The 20,283-nt window shown below is 35.7% G+C and overlaps 1 protein-coding gene across 3 annotated transcripts in view; it reads right to left on the bottom strand.

Annotated features, from left to right (window-relative positions):
• Window positions 1–7,222: 7,222 nt before the first annotated feature.
• LOC138706208 (uncharacterized) overlaps window positions 7,223–20,283 on the bottom strand; it is a 110,592-nt gene continuing 97,531 nt past the window's right edge. For all 3 annotated transcript variants that reach the window (XM_069835236.1, XM_069835235.1, XM_069835237.1), the window contains one exon: window positions 7,223–16,973. In XM_069835236.1, coding sequence (XP_069691337.1) covers window positions 15,492–16,895 — 1,404 coding nt within the window. In that variant the 5' untranslated portion in view covers window positions 16,896–16,973 and the 3' untranslated portion in view covers window positions 7,223–15,491. The remainder of the gene's footprint in view (window positions 16,974–20,283) is intronic.

The following is a 20,283-nucleotide window of genomic DNA, read 5'->3' as shown; positions in this document are numbered from 1 at the left end:
ATATGCATGTCAATAACGATATGTAAAGTCGATGTTACGGATTCTGATGTTATTTGTGTATAATTGACCAATGACGTTCTCTCATGAGTACAAAGCAGCCAACATAAACACAGGTTAACCAACTTCAAAATTTCAACTGAAACATTTCATTAGGTATGGTACTATAAATATGTCTACCATAACGTAAAATAATTAGAGAAGAAACATTTGTAATAGAACAAAAATGAACACAACAGTAGTTATTGAATTGAAGCATGAATATGTAGTGTGTAATACAACCAATGCAGTAATAAAATATGATTCACTTACGATCGGTGTTCAAAGATGCAGCTATTGAAAGCCACGTATTCTCATCTTATACGAGGCGCGCCGCTTATCGTAAACGTGAGGATTTTCCTCAACACTCAATATTAGAATCTCATCAAATAAAACTTGCTCCATGATGCACAGCACAGAACAAAATAATGCATAGGTTATGTCACTGTCTTCTTGCTACAAAATATACGACGACAAAGTAACTTTTAGATGGCAATAGAATGAATCTAGTGGGCTGTGATCGGAAACGCGAACGCCAAAGTTGAAACTTGGCCAACTCGCCATTCCCAATCCCGGGCTCCGGCAAGCTTTTCGTTAATTGTGAATATTCACATTTAAATGTACACATTTTAACAATTTTACCGTTTTCGTTTTCGTTCCGATTCTCGTTTCCGGTTTATTGTGAACCAGCCTTAACCTGGAGGCACACGCGCTACCAAAGAGCTAACGCGGCGGATGATGAAGGAATGTGTGTTTCCATGTTGAATTCCCTGTGTTATTCCATTAACAATTTTAGTAAAATATCCTCCATTATTTTGTGATTATGAAAACAATCGAATGACTTTCCTTCGACTAAAGAAATCAATCCATTATTATTCCATCTCTAGCTTCAAGTCTGTAAGCCGCTTGCCTCACCCCGCAATACGCCTTCTCACTGAATGAACTGACTATTGTGACAGGAAAATTTCGAAAAGAGGACGTGACCTACTGGAACACATAAGAAATGAAATCCCAACAAACGCGTGCAATATCCGAAATCTGCATCACAGCCAAATCACCGCGAAAGGTTAAACTATCGTGTTGAATATGTTCATTTATGATGGTATCACCCACCACCTGCGAGCTATTCAGAGCAGAAAGGCGGCTACGGGGGATGACTTCAGACTTTGCTTCTCAGAAAGAAGACAGGAGTTTCGGTGTGAATGGCAGCGACTGTCTCACAAGGAAGTCCGCTCTTTCACAACGTCTTTGAGTTCTTGCCAAAGTGCTGCACATCTGCGCGGCTCCGTGATTTACAAGCCGTAGGCTTAATAATTACCAGCACTAGAAAATTCAGCACAGCAACACGAAGCTTTAAAATTCAGGTTTCTTAAAACTTTAAATTTTGAGTTGTTTCCCTTTTGAACTGGGCCGTCGAAATAATCTTTACAAGTACTAATTCCACAATTTGGGACATCTGGCCGACATCTACGGCTGATCACTAAGATCCAGAATACAAAGCTGAGGTTAACTTAAAAATAAAATACAGTATGATTTGCGGAGAGAATACAGAACAATGATAAGTTTAAAAATAAAGTACAATTTGATTTCGGAGAAACATGAGATGAAAGTACAATGAAGAGTAATGAAATGAAGTAAATAATATTACGTAGTGTTATACAAGTGATTGTGTAAAACGGATAATGAATATATCAATACCATTAGACAAATTACATAATTCCACTACACTTTAAATAATACATAATTGCACTAATTAAAACTACATTAATTACGATATCCCAGAAATTATTGAAGATAAAGTGTAGAAATGTTCTACGATTTCCTTAGTTACATATATTGTGAGTGTGCAAAATTTGAAATCAATTGCTTAATAATTACCAACACTAGAAAATTCAGCACACACAACACAGAAGCACGAAGCTTTAAAATTCAGATTTCTCAAAACTTTAAATTTTGAATTGTTTCCCTTTTGAACTGGGCCGTCGAAATAATCTTTACAATATTTACATAATTTCACTAATTAAAACTACATCAATTACGATATCCCAGAAATTATTAACGATAAAGTGTAGAAATGTTGTACAACAATTTCTTTAGTTACATAGGCCTATATATTGTGAGTGTGTAAAATTTAAAAACAATTGCTTAATAATTACCAACACTAGAAAATTCAGCACACACCCAGCACAGCAGCACGAAGCTTTAAGATTCAGATTTCTCAAAACTTTAAATTTTGGAGTTGTTTCCCTTTTGAACTGGGCTGTCGAAATCATATTTACAAAATTTACATAATTCCACTAATTAAAACTACATTCATTACAATATCCCAGATTTTATTGACGATAAATTGTAGAAATGTTGTACAACAATTTCTTTAGTTACATATATTGTGTGTGCAAAATTTGAAATCAATTGCTTAATAATTACCAACACTAGAAAATTCAGCACACACCCAGCACAGCAGCATGAAACTTTAAAATTCAGGTTTCTCAAAACTTTAAATTTTGAGTAGTTTCCCTTTTGAACTGGGCCTTCGAAATCATCTTTACAAAATTTACATAATTCCACTAATTAAAACTACATTAATTACGATATCCCATAAATTATTGAAGATAAAGGATTGAAATTTTATACAACAATTTCTTTAGTTACAAATATTGTATGTGCAAAATTTGAAAACAATTGCTTAATAATTGCCAACAATGGAAAATTCAGTCCCCGTATCCATTAACTTAAATTTTAATTTAAAAACTGTGCGAGTAAAAAATGATTATCATTCATTATTATGAAAGAGGCTACGTATAATTCATATCATTTATTTATGAAAATCGGCATAAAGGCGATAAAATATTTCAAAATATTAGTGGAATATTATGTCAGGACTGTTGTATATTGAGGTCAACGAAGCAAGTAGTTCAAGACCGGAACAAATTTGCCGAGATCAACAAAACTGGTAACTTTCAGACTCGAAACGAATCAAAGGGTGCAAACTTTGAAAGTACATATGATTATGAATTTATAAAGGTCTCAGAAAAAAAAAAACTCTATATTTGAACTCCGGTAACCGGCGTGGAAAGCCGACGGAAGCTCTCCAGACGTCATCCTGACTGTCGCATTTTCAACTGATCTAATTTCTAAGAAAGAGACAAATTGCGTTTGTCACGTGAATGCTACGGAACACCTGTCTCACTATCAATGACGCATCTTTGGCTCGTGGCGAGATCCTGTTTGGCTGCCTGTGTTTTTCACAGGCACGTCTAGGGTGGTCCATCTGTGTTTCATGACAGCTGTCTGGATTAACTACATCGGTACTATATACACATAATGCTAACTGCGATGTTTTTAACTTTATAAAGACTTAGGCCATCCAAAGACGATGGGATCATACAGAGATTATGGAGCAACGGTGTAATGTAAATATCAGGGTAAACTGATGTAAACGGACCAATTCAAATCTGTCCCACGGGTTATTTTTTTATTATCAAACTTGATTAAATTCTGCAGAATCAAACCAGAGCTTTTCAGTGAAAATCAACCAGCTTATAAGCTAACAACAATCACCACCACCATCATCATCATCATCATCATCATCATCATCATCATCATCATCATCATCATCATCATCATGGCTTAGAGCGCTTCGGCAATCAAGCCTGTGCCCTCTTGACATTTGCTTTCGTTGATTTCAACTTTTTCCTGAGAACTTTTGCCTTTAGGCTAATACTTTGGAACCAGTGCAAGTATCCTTTCGCTATTCACTCGAGATAAGTGCTGTTTCCAATTGTGTTTAAATTAATTTATTTTATCATTTAGATTACATAGATACCTACATTAAATTTACAGGAGAATGGAGAAAGTTACACAACTCAGAACTGCACGCATTCTATTCTTCACGTAACACAATTAGGAACATTAAATCCAGACGTTTGAGATACACAGGGCATATAGTCTGTATGGGTGAATCCAGAAATACGTTTAGTGTGTTAGTTGGGAGACCTGAGGGAAAAAGGCCTTTGGGGAGGAGGAAGGTTAATATTAAAATGGATTTGAGGGAGGTGGGATATGATGGCAGGGACTTGATTAATCTTGCTCAGGATAGGGGCTGATGGTGGGCTTATGTGAGGGCAGCAATGAACCTCCGGGTTCTGTAAAATCCATTTGTAAGTAAGATATATTAAATTGTTTCAGGATAGTTTTTTCCCCCTTATTAAATGTCATCTTGTACATCTTTCACTCTAGAAGAAATCTCATTTCCAGTCCTTGTTAGAGCCTAAATGTACGTATATTCGAAATATGACCCTTGTTCCACGGCTTCATTTTAAACTATTATTTTGTAGAAATATCAATATACTACAGACCAGGCCTAAAACCTAAATATATACTCAAAACATGACCCTTGTTCCATTAGCTTTATTTTGAACTATTAATTCTGTACGAATATTAATACACTACAGACTACAATCTAAATGTATAGTCAAAATGACCCTTGTTCCATGGCTGTATTTTGAACTATGAATTCTCTACGAATATTAATACACTACATACTACAACCTAAATGTATAGTCAAAATATGACTCTTGTTCCATGGCTTTATTTTGAACTATTAATTCTCTACGAATATTAATACACTACAGACTACAACCTAAATGTATAGTCAAAATATGACTCTTGTTCCATGGCTTTATTTTGAACTATTAATTCTCTACGAATATTAAAACACTACACACTACAACCTAAATGTATAGTCAAAATATGATTCTTGTTCCATGGCTTTATTTTGAACTATTAATTGTGTACGAATATTAATACACTACAGACTACAACCTAAATGTATAGTCAAAATATGATTCTTGTTCTATGGCTTTATTTTGAACTATATATTATGTACGAATATTAATACACTACAGACCACATCCTAAATATATAGTCAAAATATGATTCTTGTTTCATGGCTTTATTTTGAACTATTAATTATGTACGAGTATTAATACACTACAGACCACATCCTAAATGTATAATCAAAATATGACTCTTGTTCCATGGCTTTATTTTGAAGTATTAATTCTGTACGACTATTAATACACTACAGAGTACAATCTAAATGTATACTCAAAATATGACTCTTGTTCTATGGCTTTATTTTGAACTATATATTATGTACGAATATTAATACACTACAGACTACAACCTAAATGTATAGTCAAAATATGACTCTTGTTCATGACTTTATTTTGAACTATATATTATGTACGAATATTAATACACTACAGACCACATCCTAAATATATAGTCAAAATATGATTCTTGTTTCATGGCTTTATTTTGAACTATTAATTCTGTACGAATATTAATACACTACAGACCACATCCTAAATCACTACAGACCACATCCTAAATGTATAATCAAAATATGACTCTTGTTCCATGGCTTTATTTTGAAGTATTAATTCTGTACGACTATTAATACACTACAGAGTACAATCTAAATGTATACTCAAAATATGATTCTTGTTCTATGGCTTTATTTTGAACTATATATTATGTACGAATATTAATACACTACAGACTACAACCTAAATGTATAGTCAAAATATGACTCTTGTTCCATGGCTTTATTTTAAACTACATATTATGTACGAATATTAATACACTACAGAGTACAATCTAAATGTATAGTCAAAATATGACTCTTGTTCCATGACTTTATTTTGAACTATATATTATGTACGAATATTAATACACTACACACTACAACCTAAATGCATAGTCAAAATATGACTCTTGTTCCATGGTTTTATTTTAAACTATTAATTCTCTACGAATATTAATACACTACACACTACAACCTAAATGTATAGTCAAAATATGACTCTTGTTCCATGGCTTTACTTTGAACTATTTCGGAGTGGATCGAAAGATGTTAAAAACGTTAAGGAACCGATATGGTGTAAATGATGATGGTGATAATGAATTCATTATATTGCACAACCTGTTTTCAGGGTAATAATTCACACTTGTGTTGAAACTTGCTCTTTACCATTGAGAATTCAGCCATGAAAGAGAAAGAGGGTTACATATCTCTGGTTTTAAATGTGGAATGGGAACGGCAGAGGTGGCTCCTTAAGTTTGCAGCAAGTTTGTGCTATTGATTTCAAATTAATTTATTTAACAAATCGAGGACAACATTAGTCCGCGACATGATCTTATTTGAAGGACTATGCCAGAAAATAGGGGACGAACGGACACAAACTAGTTGAATGTATGACAGAAATTGTTACTTCCTTGAAATAAATAAGAAGATAGTCTTTCATGGCTTATGTTGCGGTTTCATAACAAGGTCTATTTTTACAGTGCTGGGTTGTTAATTCTTCACCCAACTGTCAAGCTGGAGGACCATCCCTTATCGGCTGTCTACGACTGCTTATTCAGTATATTCGGAGCTACCTTACGAAATGGAAATAGGCTATAAGATTGGTAATTTATCCTTTGAAAAAGTGAAAAAATTCAAATACCTTGGAATGACACTCGAGAGGAAATTAAACGCAGAATAAATATGGGAAATGACTTCTATTATTCGGTTGAAAAGCTTTTGTCATCCAGTCTGCTGAAAAAAAACTGAAAATTGGAATTTATAAAACAGTTATATTACCAATTGTTCTGTATGGTTGTGAAACTTGGACTCTCACTTTGAGAGAGGAATAGAGGTTAAGGGTGTTTGAAAATAAGTTGCTTAGGAAAATATTTGTGGCTAAGAGGGATGAAGTTACAGGAGAATGAAGAATGTTACACAACGCAGAACTGCACGCATTGTATTCCTCACCCGAGACAATTAGGAACATAAAATCCAGACGTTTGAGATGGGCAGGGCATGCAGCACGTATGAATGAATCCAGAACTGCATATAGAGAGTTAGTTGGAAGACCTTATGGAAAAAACCTTTGGGGAGGCTGAGACATAGATGGGAGGATATTAAAATGGATTTGAGGGAGGTGGGATATGATGGCAGGGACTGGATTAATCTTGCTCAGGATAGGGACCGGTGGCGGGCTTATGTGAGGGCAGCAATGAACCTCCGGGTTCTGTAAAATCCATTTGTAAGTAATATATAATGGATAATGCTCAGATTTAAAGTTAAAGGAAAATGAACATGAATATAATTATTGTTCAACACATAAGAAAAATCACATCAGCTTAATAACGAACTGTATTATAGTTACGTTACATACAGTCTGCACAATACAATGTACATCAACAAAGATGTTCAGAATGGGTTCAAAGTCCAGAACATTTCACACTTATGCACACCTATTAAAATATTTTAACTCTTATTTTTGTAGCCAACATGATCCATGTTTACCTCTCTAAATAGCCAGCAACGTATCCATCTGCACTTGAACTTTCATGCTATGCCTATATTCCCAATTACGAATTTTCGACAGAGTTCGGTTCGAGTCTGGGCCGATGAAGCGCATGTATGAATAGCGAGCAGTGTGCAGCGTAACAGCGGCAATATCTATCTGTAACCTCTCGTATAGTTCAATACATATAATTTTTATTAATAACTATCTGCACACAATATTATATTTTTATTTCATAAGGAGTACTAACCTGTGTTACAGAAGTTGTTCTTGGGCTACAACGATGTATGGTTTCAGTCTTAATAGTTTAGTAGCCGTATGAGTTGGGGTTTTTGAAACGCATGCTTCCTATGAAACAGGACGTAGAGATTTTTGTAAGAACATTGTAATGATGCATTTATTTCATCGAGCGTTTCTTCCGCTAGAACCCTTCATTTTGCCTTTGGAATTGTAAGCGATCTCATTTCCCTTGATCTAAGAAAAATATGTTTGTTTCTCTACTTGGAACTGTAACGCAAGGGAATCTTTATCTAGATTGCCTGCAGACGTCTCGATATGAGTTGGTTCTTGCATAAAAGTTTTTTGTTCTGGTATGACTTTTCTGGCTGGTATTTCAACAGTAGGCCTGTAACAATCTATTTAATGAACACACACTGAAATTACATTTTAAAGAACTAACACTACAAGTAAACACACGTCTTGACTTCTGAGACTTATCACACTACACACTGCACGATGAATGCAACAGCTACGGAAGCAAACACGCATTACGTGAACTTGAGGTGGCGTGACATCAGCTGATAACGATTCGGCGCAGTCTCTCGGCCCAGACACGAAGCGAACGCTCCACAACAGTGGGTTACTACGGGTACTTTGACATGCACCACCCAATCTAAACATCAGTGTTTACAACAAACACAATTATTTACATTTACCAATTTTTACATTCATTAAAATAGATTTTATATTACGCAATAATTCAAGAGTGGAATAGCATATTTTTGACACAGCAAGAAATGTTGAATTCATTGGTATTTATAAATTATTTCATATGCTAATTAGCACACCAATGCTGCCAACATTAATTTTTCTTACTAATTTCAGGTTTATTTGATTAATAAATATAATTACACATCTAAACTCTTTATTATTTTTGGAAAACATACACTACAACAAATATCAGGTACTAACACAAAAATATGGCGTTACATTAAAATACTTTTATGTGACAGTAGTTACGAATACACATACAATCTTTATATACTCCATAACAGCTGTTCTCCAAAATATAGCCCGAGAACCGGTAGTAATCTTCAAGTTATAGCTTTGTGGACTGCAATATAAAATTATTTAGCAGAAATTTAATTTGAGTAACACATTGCAATTCTTTAATTCTAAAAGTATTTACGGTCCCGGTCCACATGTTGGTTGACATCTGGGATAAAATGAATACTGAAAAACTACAAGTAACTTTGACGAGAACTTTTCTCTGAAGGCGGAATATTTGTAACATTGTCATTTCAATAATTCCTCGTGATGGAGCAAAACTGAATAGTAAGACATTGGAAAGTTTCCACATAAGAATATGTTTTTTAAAGATCTGGATGTATAACACTGTCAGTTGCCTATGAGTAGACTTCGTGGAATTGCCACGAGAATCGCAAGGTTTACTGCACACGCGGTATAGACTGTATGAGAAGGGGGCGTGCAAAGGATGGAGTAGGCCTATGCCTCTAATGTAAAACCTGTATCCTGCATTCAAGAAATATAATGAATGATCATTGAAGTAGGAAATGTCTAAACATGTAAATAAGCAATTATTTTGTAGTGAGATATATTAACTCTTAATATTTAATATAAGATACTCACATCATCCTTGAATATGTGCATTGCAGTGAGGAGTTACGTGCATTTTGAGCGACTGCAAGGTAACCTCCTCCGATGGTCACTTAAACAGTTTTTATTTTGGGAAAATGTACATTCAACATCACATGATGTAATACGTACATATTTGAAGAACGGGAAGTCACTAAATTTTAGTACACCAACTTCAGACGTCTTGTCATGACCTGATGGTACATCATTTATAATACGAAGTTGTGAATAGGCAGAATTTTTAGCAATAATGTTTCTCAACTTACATTTCACTTTTTCTGAAATTAGTGAATTGTTATTTTGGATAACGGTTTGTGATACTTTATCCACTATATTAAGGGCTTCTGAGAGTTGTAGTTTAGATTCTAACAGCATGATGCTTTTGGACACGATTTTAAATCTAGAATCAATGAACAGAATATCTTTCAATTGTTCAGAAGGCAATGATTTTACAGCTGCAACAGCGGAACTGTCTGTGCTATCCAATGCATCAATTACCTCCATTATTTTTCCGTAATGTTCTGCATAAAAATTAACAGAATCCAACCACGTTCCCCAACGGGTCAAGACTGGCTGTGGGGGTAAGGGTATTTCAGGGGCAATTATTTGAAACAGGGACACTCTCATTGTAGTATGTTTGATTGAATTCTTGTCTGCACTGAATAAATGTTAAGCTTTGACTATTCCAACCACAGTAATGCAAAAACAAGTGCTTACATAGGTATACATTAGCTGTAGCTGCTCTATCTATTTGGACCGGTCACAACTCTTAACATGAACTGCTTATACTACGAGACGGGCGGCCGCTCACCTCCTCTATACTACCGTACATCGGCAACCTGATTGCTTGCTGCGTGTGGCAATTTAACGAAGTCTACCTATGAGCTTCCTAGCAATCTGCTACTGAATACTAAAGATATTATCTCAATGTAGCGTATATATTTCTGTAATACATAGGCCTCTTCAATATTACTGTGGAAATAATCCGACCGCGATATAAGAAACATAATTCTTTATACACTGCTACCACTAACGAAAATCTAACTCTATTACTACATGCTTGAAAATAGAGAGTGAATCAGCCAAATATTTTTGACATTGTCTGAAATTGAGGGAAAGGCCCTTTTACTTCATTCTTAAAGTTTGGAATAACTAATCACATATGTAAAAATTTAACTCTAAAAACTATTGCACGCTTAGTTACAATATTTTTCTTTTAAAGGTCGTGCCTGACAACTATTTAGAAAGTGATTTCCACCCCACCCTTTTCGCTGCACCCTATTTCAAGGTCGACAGAAGCTTATTCTTAGAACCAATATCCGTACGGCACTCTTACAGCGCGAATGCACTTACAAGCAAGCATTCTCATGGGCGCAGATAAAATACGTAGTTAGGTAATTCTTTTCCTTCCACGATGTTCTCATACAAATTTTGGCCACTCAACCGCAATTACGAGAGCGGTAAAAATAAATTTTCCTTGGGCCGTTTACAGAAAGAAAACAATTTCATTGAAAAAATTGTAACAGACACAACAACTGTTGAGCTATTTTTCAACATATTTCCACCTGAATTGAGACATTTGTCATATCGTGGGCTCAACAGAGAGATGCAGACTGCTGTCACACGCTGGTTCCGATCCCAGGCGGCAGATTTTTACGACCAGGGATACAAAAGTTGATCCAATGGTATGGCAAATGTTTCAGTTCCGTTGGGGAATATGTTGAAAAATAGCTCAACAATTGTTGTATCTGTTCCAATAAATTAATCTTTCGTGAAATTCTGTTTTCTTTCAGTAACACAAAAGAAGACTTTTTTACGGGCCTCCTAATAGCGCTCGAGTAGCCAAAATTTGTATAAGCACTTATTTTGACATTATTAACATGGTGAAAGAAAAATAATTAACTCTTTTTTATCTGTCCCAATGATAATGTATGCTTGTTAGTTTATAGAATGCATTGTGCCCATAAGAATAATTTATTTAATAATCCGATCATAGCGAATTTATGTCAACAACAGTAATTAATATGAAACCAAGTCGAATCACATAATTTATTGAAGGTACAGTAAATGTAAGTAAAAATTTAATTACAGCGATATTTCATTCTACTACCTTTCTTTTATTTGGGAATTTAATTTAAATCGTTAACATTTGACCTGCTGACACATCTGTTCACAAGTAAAAACGTTTTGGTTAGGAACTAGCCCTCCCATTCAGATAAAGGTTTTCCTTCGTGATGTAAATCTGCAATACGGAACTCCCGGATTTATTTTCTTTCCAACTCTAAAATAACTAGTGTCCTCGGCGGGATTTAAACACGCAACTTTTGCATGCAATAACAACCATCGACGAAAGCACAATACCACCGCAAGCTATAATAGTTTTTAATTAATTCTGGACAGGCTGGAGCTTCCTGTAACACACTGAATACCCGCAAATTCTGAAATCAAGCTACACAAATTACAATTCACTTAATTACTAACAATAAGATATAATTTTTCGTGATTGCCGACTGTACATAATTTACAAGACTTACAATAAATAATGTCTTTACGCTGCATACCTATATACATACATTCCATATCCTACTACCAACCTATCTCATACAAATTTACCTTCTTCATGGAGCTGCATTACTGATAAGGTCACACACATTTTTAAAAAGAGATAACAGTAAATTACACAAATTAATAATGTAACTTGTCTAGTAACAATTTTTCGCTATTTTAATATATGCACACGGCCAGAGTTAACAGCTCTCTCTAGGAGTATACTGTGAGGTCACAAAGTGGGTGTACGCCGCATGTATTCTTACTTCACTTTGTGAATGTTGGTATCTCTATGTATACGTTGGTACCATGCTATCATGGTAGCACACTTAGCATTGCAAGTCCACCGATACCTGAACACAACCTTCCTCAATCGGTGGATTGGAAGAGGATCTGCAGACGATCAAGCTCATTTTGCCTGGCCTCCACGAAGTCCCAACCTCACAATACCTGATAATGCTCTCTGGGGATTCCTCAATGACAAAGTGCGAAATCACCTCTATAACACAAGGGCACAATTACGAGCAGCTGTGGAAGATGTCTTCTACGAAGTGACCCTTGATTATCTCCGCAAAACATCTGCCAGGACATGGCGCAGAATTCACCTGTGCTATAAAAATGAAGGTCTTCATACCGATATCTTCGATCGTAAAATTATCAGGTATATGTCCATATCAATCACTCAACCATACTCATCGTAGTGTCGTAATGCATGAAGGGTATGCCCACTTTGTGATCTCTCTCTACAATTATTACTCGTATTATTAAGCTACCCATTGAAGGATTACGAGAACAGGATGGTAAAGCTCCTAATGTGATGAGAATTCGTTCCCGAACGAATAAGAATTACACAAGACTTTTACTTGAAGTTCTCTAGAAAATGGAAAATCATTTCCTACTAAATAAAAAAATAACACACATTCATCTGTTTACTTTGTCTTCCAACATGATAAAAATTACTTTTTCAACAAGAGAGAAAATTATAGAAATTCATTTGCTGAAAGTTAAAACAATAATGACAATGCATTCCGTAACAAGAGATAAAATTACACATATTCACCTATTTATTACCATCGTGATAACATTCATTCGTCAACAATCACTAATACGACACACTCGACTGTTTATACATCAAATTATGATGGTGGATGCTCGTTTCTTGATGATCAAGAAAATAACACATAATCTGCGTACTTGATATTACCACAGTCTAGTATATACAGTCACGAAGCTCAATACGTAGGGAATATGCATCCATAGATAATTGCTAACCACTAGGATCGCTAATATCGCCTCATCACAGACAATGCGAAATAGTACCGGCACAGTCTATTGTTCCTAGTACTCTCATCACCTCAACTTCGTGACTGTATATACTATAGGTATCTTACAAACAAAACTCAGCTCGAACTCCTCGCGTCGCGCATGCTATACTCCTCTTACCCCCCTGCAGTAGGTGTGAGAGCATGCTGGAAACGGGAGCATACGTCATCTGCGCGAGACAGTCACACCGCTGGTTTCTGCGCACTGAGTTTTCATTGTTGGATGCCTATAGACTGTGATATCACTATAGTTATGAAAGTTAATTTTCCGGCAAGAGATAAATCTACACACATTCACTGGTGTGGGCCTACTTCAGATCAACGTCATGATGAAAATTCATTACTCAACAAGAGATAAAATTATACAGATTCGGGTGTTCCATCCCGTTAACATGACAATGACATTCATTCTCCAATAATAACAGACAAAACTGCACACATTCATTTGTTTACTTTAGATTAACAAGACGATGAAAATTATTTTCCCATCGATAGAAAAAGTAATACATTCAAGTGTTTACTCAAGGTTACCATGGTCATGAATATTCTTGAATATTCATTTCTCGACAAGGAAAGAAATTACACTTACTTTTACATCAAATTCAACACAAGTCTTTGGTATAATTAAATTCAGATTGTAACTACCAACACTACGACGGAAGTGGCAAAAACGGACAGCTTATGCCACAAAAAGTCTTGCTTACACTCTACCGCGTATCTTGCTTTCTCTTGATAAACATACGTAATTATATGTATCACGCCATTACATACAAGAAGATGAAAACTCAATCGCCGACAGGCAGAAAGTAGCTTACCAATCGAATGCTGCTTAAGGTCTGAAGAAGGAACGAAACACTTCAATACAGGATACAGTGGAACCTCTTTTATACGTTATTCGTTTTTCGTACGTTTCCCACACAAACGCCATACGCACTTATACTTCTCCGGTTTCAAAGTTTATCCTATTTATACTATATCCTAGCTTAAAACAATATTTTCGATGACCTACGCTACAAAGCATAGGCTACATTTTTTCGTACAACACACTTCTGATTATTGGATATCTTTGTTTTAATCTGCAGCCGTGTTAGGCTTACTAGTCAACGTTGAGAAATGAATATAGAATGTCCCAAATTGATGTATACACATTTCGAAACACTATTTACCAGCAACGAGATGAGACAGAAATACCATTTTTGTGGTTTTGTATTAAGCCCGTACATGTTTAAAATGGCCCCTTTCCACCACAGTACACACCCAACAACGACGTACAACAGAGCAACATACCAACTGGATTTTTGCTAATGGAATATTATTACAGGCATGTTCAATTTGAACTCTCAGTTCCTCCAGTGTATGTCGTTTTGTGGCGTACACTGTGTCCTTTAGAGCTCCCCATAGGTCTGGAGGGGTTAAGTCCGGAGATCGAGGCGGGAACTCCGCAGCACTTCCTCTTCGTCCTATCCATCTCTGCGTCGTCGTCATTTAGTGCGTGGACAAGTTTCGGAATGTATGGCTTCTATTTTTTAGCTCGCAAAATTCGATGAACACTGAATGTGCCGATACCAATCTCACGAGAACATTGCCGCAGTGGAACTTCTCTTTCTTCCGCACCGCCCTTTCAACACATCTTGCACCGTTTCGTCGATTTCAAACTTGTCTCGGATTCTTGTGATAGTTAACCTTGTTGGTGGTGTGTTCCAAATTCAACCTCCAACGTCGTTGAATCTCAACATTCTCCACTTTCCAATAACATTTCAGTATCCATTTACGTTCATCGAACTATAATTTCACCGCCATGTTTGTTTCGAAACAGATGAACATGTTTCCATGCTTTCCACTGCCTTCTGAATAATAAACCGCAAAAATTATATTTCTATCTAATTTCTTTGCTGTGAAATAGTATTTCAAAATGTGTACATCAATTTGGGACACTCTGTACATTAACTTCAGTCACATTAGGACCTGCATAATGTGACTAGACCACTTCGGTTGAAAACTAGCCCCAAGAGCTGATCTAACTACCATTATATAAAATATATGTGTAGAAAGCCGTGTTTAGCTTCAATGCTGTTTGAAAACCTTGGTCGAGATACCAAATCTTGGCTATGCATGGTCTGAATTCTTATTTGCCGTTATGACACGTTCACTCATCTATGGGCTTGAGGTAAAAATCCATAACGGAACATAAAAATCCTTCACCGATAAAGAATATATTGAAAAGAATGATGTTAATGGTCTTTGGACTAATTCGTTATTTTGTACATGTTTTTCGGGAAACGTATAAAGAAAGCTCCACTGAAATTAAAACACTGTGACTTGCATCCATTTTATGTACAGTATATCACCTCTCTTAATACACTAGCGGTCTTCGCCTTCTATCTGAATAGAAATCATGGTAACCATCTGCCGTATCACTATGCTGATCACGCAACAACGGCATACGTGCCCAGAATCTTATGAGCATGGGTTGATGCCTCGTAGGGTCTAACCTCCAACCTGGAGGCAACCACCAGAAAGTCTGTCTCTGCTGTATTTCACTGGGTGAGAAAGGAAGTGACGGCATGGCGTAATCCCACGGTTGCGGGAATCTAACAAGATTTTGTCTGACTCCCTCTGTCTCGATCCTATCTTCGTCGCTCAAACTGTTTCTCTCCGTTGGGAACCTCACAAAGCCGCGCTGTGTCGTCGATTCCAAACCCACTTTCGTCTCCATGGCAACCTGAATTTCATCTGACTCAGTTGGTGTGTTAGGTTTCTTCATAACTGTTTCTGTAGTTATTTGTTCAATTTCTGTTGATGTGGTAGATTCTGTTGTTGTTGTTTGTCTTTTGTGTTCTGTGTTTGATGCGTTCCGTCGACTCGTGTTTCCAGTTCTTCCGTCTTCTGAACTGATGTCACTTACTTCTTCCAGGAGATCCATTGCCGATCCTTGAGTTTTTACCTTTTCTGGGAAGCTTTCAACATCACCTTCCGGCAACAAGATAGTAGTTGGTGCCGTTGACAACAGTTCCTCATCTTCCACAAATGCTGGTTTTGCTTTCGGTGTAGTACCGTTTTCCCTGTCGTTTACGATCTCGTATTTCGTTGTGTTAGATTTATCACTTTGTTGCGTATCAATTTGTTCGTCCAAGTCGCTGGCATTCTCTACTTCTTCAAGAGAACTTCCATTTTTGCCAACATTCCAAACTGCAACAATGGTCTGAGGTTTATCAACTTCACTTTTCTCATTATTGTTTTTAATCCCGTCTTTGAATACATCTGCCATAACGACTGCTACTTCTACAGACTCTTTGGTTTCTTCTTCCGGTTCCGGCGGGATTTCTAATGGGATTGACACGTGCAGAGGTCCTGATTGCGAATCCGACGTCGTGAGATCCTCATAACCTCTTCTAACTACAGGAGATGCGTACATAGCGTTCAGTCGTTGGAGTAGAAACTCTAGTTGGGCGGCGTGGTTCAGTTGTACCAACTTGACGCATCGACCCATAGAGTCCGCGCGGTAACCTTCGGCGCAGTCAGGCAGAGGGGAACCCCCTGAGAACGCAGGTGCGATGAACACTGACTTTGGGGTTATTCTTCGCCTCTTGCCTTCCTCATTCCTTGGTTTGGGTGCTGTATCAGGGTCCACTAGCAATAAGGCACGCCAACTTAGTTCGTCTCGGGAATTTCCGACTCTGTTGTTGGTAGGCCTGCAGACACAACTCTGGTAGCAGAGCAGTGTCAGAATAGCTGCGATGATTAGAGGTCTCTGCATGGCTCGTTGCTCGTCTGATTCAGTCCAGATCGTTTACTTCATCTCAGCATTGTTGCGATGTTGATAAATACATTTGTCCTGAAAGAAATAATGAAACATCTCTGTTACAACATACACCAGAAGCAAATCATGCACAAGTAATTTTAAGCTACCGTATCTATGGCAAGAGTCGAGATTTTTATGCTATTACATCAACAGTATAGTGACAAAATTAGTCAAATTTCAATTTCGATTTTCAACTCGCCATTACTTCCAGGTTTTTAGGTTCACTTAACTCCCACAAAACGTGAAAATAGCAGGGGAAACTGGCGTTACTCTAGAACATAAAATATGTTGAATACCGGCATCTGATTTGAATAGCTTAAGAGAGTCTGGATTCGATCCCACGATAGATCTGTAATACGGTGAAACTTCATTAACAGATACGCCCCAATAGTGGTCATGTTTTATAAAAATAATTTCAAGTACTTACTTATGCTTAATGTATAAAAAAAGACGAAGAACCTATGGTTTACAACTTCTCCAATAGCTGATATATTAAAAGCACGCAATGCTCTTTATTTTACAATTCTCATTACTCATTAACTATTATTCGTTACTGTCATAATTTTGGAACTTTTGATAAATAAATGCACCCAGAAACATGAATACAAATAGTGTAGAAAGTAAGCAACAATCTACAATTTCAATATAAAGAAGTCCCTTTTTACGAATATCATAGGTCTATCATGTGCTAAAATGTGCCAGTACTTTCTCTAAAATTAATAAAAGAATAAATGTTTATTCATAATTATATGTGAAATGCATTTCAGAATTGTAGGAAAAAAAATATTGGTACTACTTAAAGCACTGAGCATTAAAATGTTTTCCCAACTTTAATTTTATAAAGTTTCACCTGCTATAACTTATCGATTATGTTAATATATAGACTAAGGTTATTCAAACGTAAGTTCACATCTTGAAATGGTAATAAGTTTGTCAAATATTTAGATTCCACTAAATAATAACACCAATTTGTTCATAAAGAACTGGAAGTTCATTAAAACACGACAAAATTAAATACAGTATGACCTCCACTGTATTGTTCGATAAGAAATAGTTTTCTTCTACGCTATAAACGGTATTAGTAAGCACATTCCTAAGGATATGTTCAATGACATCCGATACTGACTGTTTCAATTCCTCACGTGCAGTAGGTCTACTAAGAAATGCCTCGTCTTTTAGACAACCCCATAACCAGTAGTCATCTGGATTTATGTCTGGTGACCTAGAAGGCCAACTGTTCGGAAAATGCCTACTAATTACACAATCACCAAATGTGTTGCGCAATAGTGTTTTTAAATTATTGTGTACGTGAGATGGAGCGCTGCCTTGCATGAATATGATTCTGTAACGCTGGTATTGCAAAGTCTTGCAACATTTAACAATATCGCTGCCTGGTTACAGTCACTGTTTTTGTTTGTCCATTTTCAATTTCTTCATAGAAATATGATCCTATTATGAAATGTGACATAAAACCACACCAGACAGTATCCTTGATATCATGTAAAGGTAAAACCATTGTAAAAATTATTAAAATTATTCTCCTACTGCCGTCTGTAATCTGAACAATACGTATTGTTTATACAAGCGTGACACAGTTACCATAGCAACGAATCATGCATCGATAAAAAGCCCCAAACATTCTAAACTGTAATGGTACCTATATGAAATCAAACTGTTGATATGTACAGAAGATACAGTTGTTTCAAAATGTGAACTTACTTTTGAATAACCTTATATTATACAGCATGTAAGATTTATTTTTATTAATTTCTTCTGATTCTCAATAACGGATACTTCACAACAGCAGATATCTTAATTGCCGGAAGGTACTGCTATTGGAAAGTTCTACATGCATTTATAGTGGACAAGACTCATTTCAAGAAATTCTCGAATTCATTTCGTCAAGTACCGTCTCGCTACTGACGCTAGAGGACTACGCAGTTGATACAGTATCGTTCAGTAACGAAAGAAAAGATGCGGGAAATTATAGGCAAACAACACGTAAGGCGAAGATAGACTTGGGCCTATTCCATGAAGAACAATAAGTGAAATTACTCGAGATGATCATCGATCAGCAACACATACTCGCAAACAACTCTCCTGAGAGCTAAATACATTCTAAGAAAAATTCTGATGTGAAAGTCTATATTATTTCTACAGAGCGTGTTTCTATAAATAAGCACTTAAACTCAAAATATATAGATTACTATCTTTACTAGTGACAAATTTATAGATAAATAGATAAAAGACCAGTACTCAAAATATATAGATTACTATCTTTACTAGTGACAAATTGATAAATAAATAAAAGACCAGTACTCAAAATATATAGATTACTATCTTTACTAGTGACAAATTGGTAAATAAATAAAAGACCAGTACTCAAAATATATAGATTACTATGTTTACTAGTGACAAATTGGTAAATAAATAAAAGACCAGTACTCAAAATATATAGATACTATCTTTACTAGTGACAAAATTGTTAATAAATAAATGACCAGTACTCAAAATATATAGATTACTATCTTTACTAGTGACAAATTGGTAAATAAATAAAAGACCAGTACTCAAAATATATAGATTACTATCTTTACTAGTGACAAATTGGTAAATAAATAAAAGACCAGTACTCAAAATATATAGATTACTATCTTTACTAGTGACAAATTGGTAAATAAATAAAAGACCAGTACCGTACTCAAAATATATAGATTACTATCTTTACTAGTGACAAATTGATAAATAAATAAAAGACCAGTACTCAAAATATATAGATTACTATCTTTCCTAGTGACAAATTTATAGATAAATAGATAAAAGACCAGTACTCAAAATATATAGATTACTATCTTTACTAGTGACAAATTGGTAAATAAATAAAAGACCAGTACTCAAAATATATAGATTACTATCTTTACTAGTGACAAATTGGTAAATAAATAAAATACCAGTACTCAAAATATATAGATTACTATCTTTACTAGTGACAAATTGATAAATAAATAAATAAAAGATCAGTCATTTTCGTTGCACAAATCTATATTGGTAAATTTGTCACGATTAGTGATAAGCACTAATAATAATTACTAAGATTCGGATAATGTAGCTGTATAGCTCTATAGGATAAGGCCTTGAATTGCTTCAGACTAAGTAAATACTATCTCCTTTCACTAGCTAAAACTCTATCTGCTGGGAAGAGCACTCCCCACTCCCTGATCTAGCTAAAACATCAGTGAATGGACGGTACAGCGTCACTACTGTCGACTGGGGGACACGCGAAAACTAGTTAATGTCTGTAAACAAAACGCACCGACGGACCAAGGATTTTTATCTTGATATA

The sequence above is a fragment of the Periplaneta americana genome, chromosome 9 (assembly GCF_040183065.1).
Source record: "Periplaneta americana isolate PAMFEO1 chromosome 9, P.americana_PAMFEO1_priV1, whole genome shotgun sequence".
Lineage (NCBI taxonomy): Eukaryota > Metazoa > Arthropoda > Insecta > Blattodea > Blattidae > Periplaneta > Periplaneta americana.
Note: the sequence above shows the minus strand (reverse complement) of the source record. Positions and strands in the feature narration are given on the sequence as shown.